We start from the raw sequence: 4,179 nt of genomic DNA, 5'->3' as shown, positions 1-4,179 counted from the left end.
CTTGGTCACTCTTGCTTTGGACCAAGGGGCGGAGCTGCTCATCAGGTACCTGACAGGTGGGGGGGGCGGGGGGGGGTTACCGGTTGGTTGCCGGGGGGGGGTTTTGGGGGGCCGGCAGGCCCTTTTCCGGGGGCCTTCCAGTTCCCCCGGGGTTCGGGGGGGGGCCCTTCCTTTTTTTCGTTTTGTATTTCGTTTTTTTTTCCCCCTTCCGGTTTCTTCCGGGGGGTTTTCCGTTTTTTCGGGGAGGTTGCGTTGGGGGCCCCCGGGGGGCCCGGCCGGGCAGCATGGCCAGGCCCCGGCTCTTCCGGCTGTGGCTGGCGCTGGGGTCCTTCCTCATGATCCTGCTCATCATCGTGTACTGGGACAACGTGGGCACCGCCCACTTCTACCTGCACACGTCCTTCTCCAGGCCGCACCCCACCCCCGGGCAGGGCGAGGACCAGGACGCGGAGGAGTTTCTGGACACGCTGCTCGGCTCCGGGAAGCCTGGCGACCTTTCCGGGAGGAAGACGGAGCCGCCGCCCGCGGCGCCCAGCAGGCCGGCGCAGAGCCGCCTGGAGGAGAGCGTGCGGGGCTACGATTGGTCCCCGCACGGCGCCCGGCAGAGCCCTGACCAGGGCCGGCAGCAGGCGGAGCGCAGGCGCGTGCTGCGGGCCTCCTGCGCCAACGCCAGCCTGGCCTTCCCCACCAAGGAGCGCTCGTTCGACGACATCCCCAACTACGAGCTGAACCACCTCATCGTGGACGACCGGCACGGCGTCATCTACTGCTACGTGCCCAAGGTGGCCTGCACCAACTGGAAGCGCGTGATGATCGTGCTGAGCGAGAGCCTGCTGGACCGCGGCGCGCCCTACCGCGACCCGCTGGACATCCCGCGGGAGCACGTGCACAACTCCAGCACGCACCTGACCTTCAACAAGTTCTGGCGGCGCTACGGCAGGTTCTCGCGCCACCTCATGAAGATCAAGCTGAAAAAGTACACCAAGTTCCTGTTCGTGCGCGACCCCTTCGTGCGCCTCATCTCGGCCTTCCGCAGCAAGTTCGAGCTGGAGAACGAGGAGTTCTACCGCAGGTTCGCCATGCCCATGCTGCGGCTGTACGCCAACCTCAGCAGCCCGCCCAGCTCGGTGGGCGAGGCCTTCGGCGCGGGCCTCCGGGTGTCCTTCGCCAACTTCATCCAGTACCTGCTGGACCCGCGCACCGAGCGCCTGGCGCCCTTCAACGAGCACTGGCGGCAGGTATACCGCCTCTGCCACCCGTGCCAGATCGACTACGACTTCGTGGGCAAGCTGGAGACGCTGGACGAGGACGCGGCGCAGCTGCTGCGGCTGCTCAGGGTGGACGGGCGTCTGCGCTTCCCCCCGAGCTACCGGAACAGGACCGCCAGCAGCTGGGAGGAGGACTGGTTCGCCAAGATCCCCCTGGCCTGGCGGCAGCAGCTGTACAAACTCTACGAGGCAGACTTCGTTCTCTTTGGCTACCCCAAGCCGGAAAACCTCCTCCGAGACTGAGCGCCGGCCGCCTCTGTCCCCCGGCTTGGCGCCCGCGGCTCCACACACTCCAGTTTTTTACGTGACCTACGATTTTGCGACCTGGACGTCTTGTTTACTCCACTGCCTCTATTCATTGAGTACTGTGTTGATATTTTTTTAAGATTAATATATTTCAGATATTTAATATGAAACGTGGGAGGAATCTCTGGAGTAAAGTGTCCCGGCTGCCCTGTCTCTGGTCGTGTGGTCATTCTGGTTGTGTGACACCCGCCGGGTAGGGTCTGGGCCAGGAGCCCCTTAAAGGAAGGGGGTTCACGGTTGTCTTCCGGGGAAGGGAGGAGCTTAAAGTTGAAAGCAGATCCGACCATTTTTTTTTTCATACAAGGGTAGCAGACAAATCCTGCAAAATTGAAAGTTCTTTTAACAGGTGATGTATTTGAAAAGGTAACCTCATTAGATGTTCAGGGCTTCTTCCTCTGTGAGATGAAGTCTGAGATGAGCTGTACTTTGCGGTTGGAGCTAGGGAAGCAGGATTCCTAACTCCAGCTGCTCCTGGTAGGATCTGCACTTGGCAGGAACACTGCGGATTGGTGTTTGTCACTGGGATACATTGGACGCTGACATCCAGCGTCACTGAGGAGAGGCTGGTGGGTTGGGTTAGCTCAGTGTTCTTGCCCCTGGGGACAAGTGTTCTTGCCCCTTGAGTCCTCGGGTTTGGTGGGCCCTGACTTGGTGACAGTGTCGTGCTAGTGCAGGAGGCTCTTTAAATATCTGGTTCAAGGTCCTTCGTAGTCCTACCTTTTTTTATTTTTTTCTTTTGAGACAGTCTCACTCTGTTCCCCGGGCTAGAGTGCCGTGGTGTCAGCCTAGCTCACAGCAACCTCAAACTCCTGGGCTCAAGCGATCCTCCTGCCTCAGCCTCCCCAGTAGCTGGGACTACAGGCATGCGCCACCATGCCCGGCTAATTTTTTCTGTATATATATATATTTTTAGTTGTCCAGATCATTTCTTCTTATTTTTTAGTAGAGACGGGGGTTCGCTCTTGTTCAGGCTGGTCTCGAACTCCTGACCTTGAGTGATCCAACCGCCTCGGCCTCCCAGAGTGCTAGGATTACAGGCGTGAGCCACCGCGCCCGGCCCGTAGTCCTACCTTTTGACCCATAATTAACAAGACAGTGGCAATTATCGCGTGGTGTCAGGCATCATGCTTGACCTCCTCTTCCTCGTCTGCAGTGTTTGCTCACTGCTGCCTGGTCCCTGAACAGCTGGCAGTGCTCGGTCAGGATGTCCTCACCCTGCGTCTCCTGGGTGGCGCGTCTGCGTTTCCCAGCTCCAGATGGGGCCTGGGGCCTCTGGGTGGTCGTCAGACTGGGGTCTCCGCCATGTCAGAACAACCCACCTTCCTTTAAAAAAAACAAAAAACACAGGATCTCGCTCTGTCACCCAGGCTGGAGTGCAGTGGCATCGTCATAGCTCACTGCAGCCCCAAACTCCCGGGCTCGAGCGACCCTCCTGCCTCAGCCACCTGGGTAGCTGGGATTACAGGTGCCACCACACCTGACTAGTTTTTCTATTTTTAGAAGAGCCAGGGTATTGCTGTGTTGCCCAGGCTGGTCTGGAACCCCTGGGCTCAATCAGCCTACCAGAGTGCTGGGATTATAGACGTGCCACCATGCCTGGCCACCACCTTCCTTTTTGAAGCTCCCCTTTTAAATAGGCAGCAGCAAAGATACTCAGACTTGAGGAGTCCAGTGTTTAAATAATTTCTGAAGAGCCACCGTCATGTCGACACCTGCTGGGACCCCTTTCCATTCAGCGGTTGTCTCTGGTGCCAGGGATGCTGCATTGCGTGGGCTGTTTGCTGTCACCACCTCGACAAGGTGGCTGTGCCCTGGAGGAACGCGTGGCCTCGGGTTGTGAGACAGGGCAGGAAACCTCTGATCGGACCAGTAGGGTCAAACACCCTCAAGACGGTGTTCAGAGGAGCGAGGGGCTCCTGGAGAAGGTGGGCTTTGAGCTGGACCTGCAGGGGAGTGAGGCTTAGATGCTCGAAGTAGAGCAGGTGAGGTCAGCAGAACCCGGGTGCGTATGGCGAAGGCAGATGACGACTGTGCTTCCTGTTGGCATCTCATCTCCGCTCTGAGACCTGTGGCATTAGCATCCTTTTCCCTGGTGAGGACACCAGATAGAGAGGTGCGGTAGAACAAGGAGTTGAGTCCAGGTCTGACTCCAGAGCCTGCACGCTCAACTACCTCCCCCACCCCCTGGGGATGGGGACGGGCCGTGGGCTCTGCCGGGGGAGAGCAGAGCATGGAGTCCGCAGGGTCTCCCCTGACCAGCAGGCCTGCAGTTGAGATCTTGCTTAGCAGGCAGCAGCGAGCCACAGATGCTTTGGAGTGACAGAGGAATTTGGGTGCTTTGGGAAGGTCAGTGTGGTGTCTGCATGGAGTGGGGCAGCAGGGAGGCCCCAGAGGCAAGGGCCACACCCGAGTGGCCGTGGGTTGCGTAGGTGAAGGAGACAGCAGGTGAAGCCCAAGGTCACCCTGGAACTCAAGCCCTGGTGGCTGGCAGAGCCAGGGGCCCATGACAGCAATGGGGAGAGAAGCCACTTTTCCCCTTTGTCTTGTTTTGGTCCGAGGAGCTGGGCTGCAGACGTCCAGAGATATCTCACCCTCAATGTGATGT

At 59.0% G+C, this 4,179-nt stretch overlaps 1 protein-coding gene across 1 annotated transcript; it reads left to right on the top strand.

The window, feature by feature from the left end:
* Positions 1 to 273: 273 nt before the first annotated feature.
* Positions 274 to 1,679, top strand: CHST12 (carbohydrate (chondroitin 4) sulfotransferase 12). Its single transcript, XM_012638935.1, has one exon. The coding sequence runs from the start codon at positions 285 to 287 to the stop codon at positions 1,509 to 1,511; it is 1,227 nt and encodes a 408-aa protein (XP_012494389.1). The 5' UTR covers positions 274 to 284; the 3' UTR covers positions 1,512 to 1,679.
* The last annotated feature ends 2,500 nt before the right edge of the window (positions 1,680 to 4,179 follow it).

The sequence above is a fragment of the Propithecus coquereli genome, unplaced genomic scaffold, assembly GCF_000956105.1.
Source record: "Propithecus coquereli isolate 6110/MARCELLA unplaced genomic scaffold, Pcoq_1.0 Scaffold137, whole genome shotgun sequence".
In the NCBI taxonomy this organism is placed as follows: Eukaryota; Metazoa; Chordata; class Mammalia; order Primates; family Indriidae; genus Propithecus; species Propithecus coquereli.
Note: the sequence above shows the minus strand (reverse complement) of the source record. Positions and strands in the feature narration are given on the sequence as shown.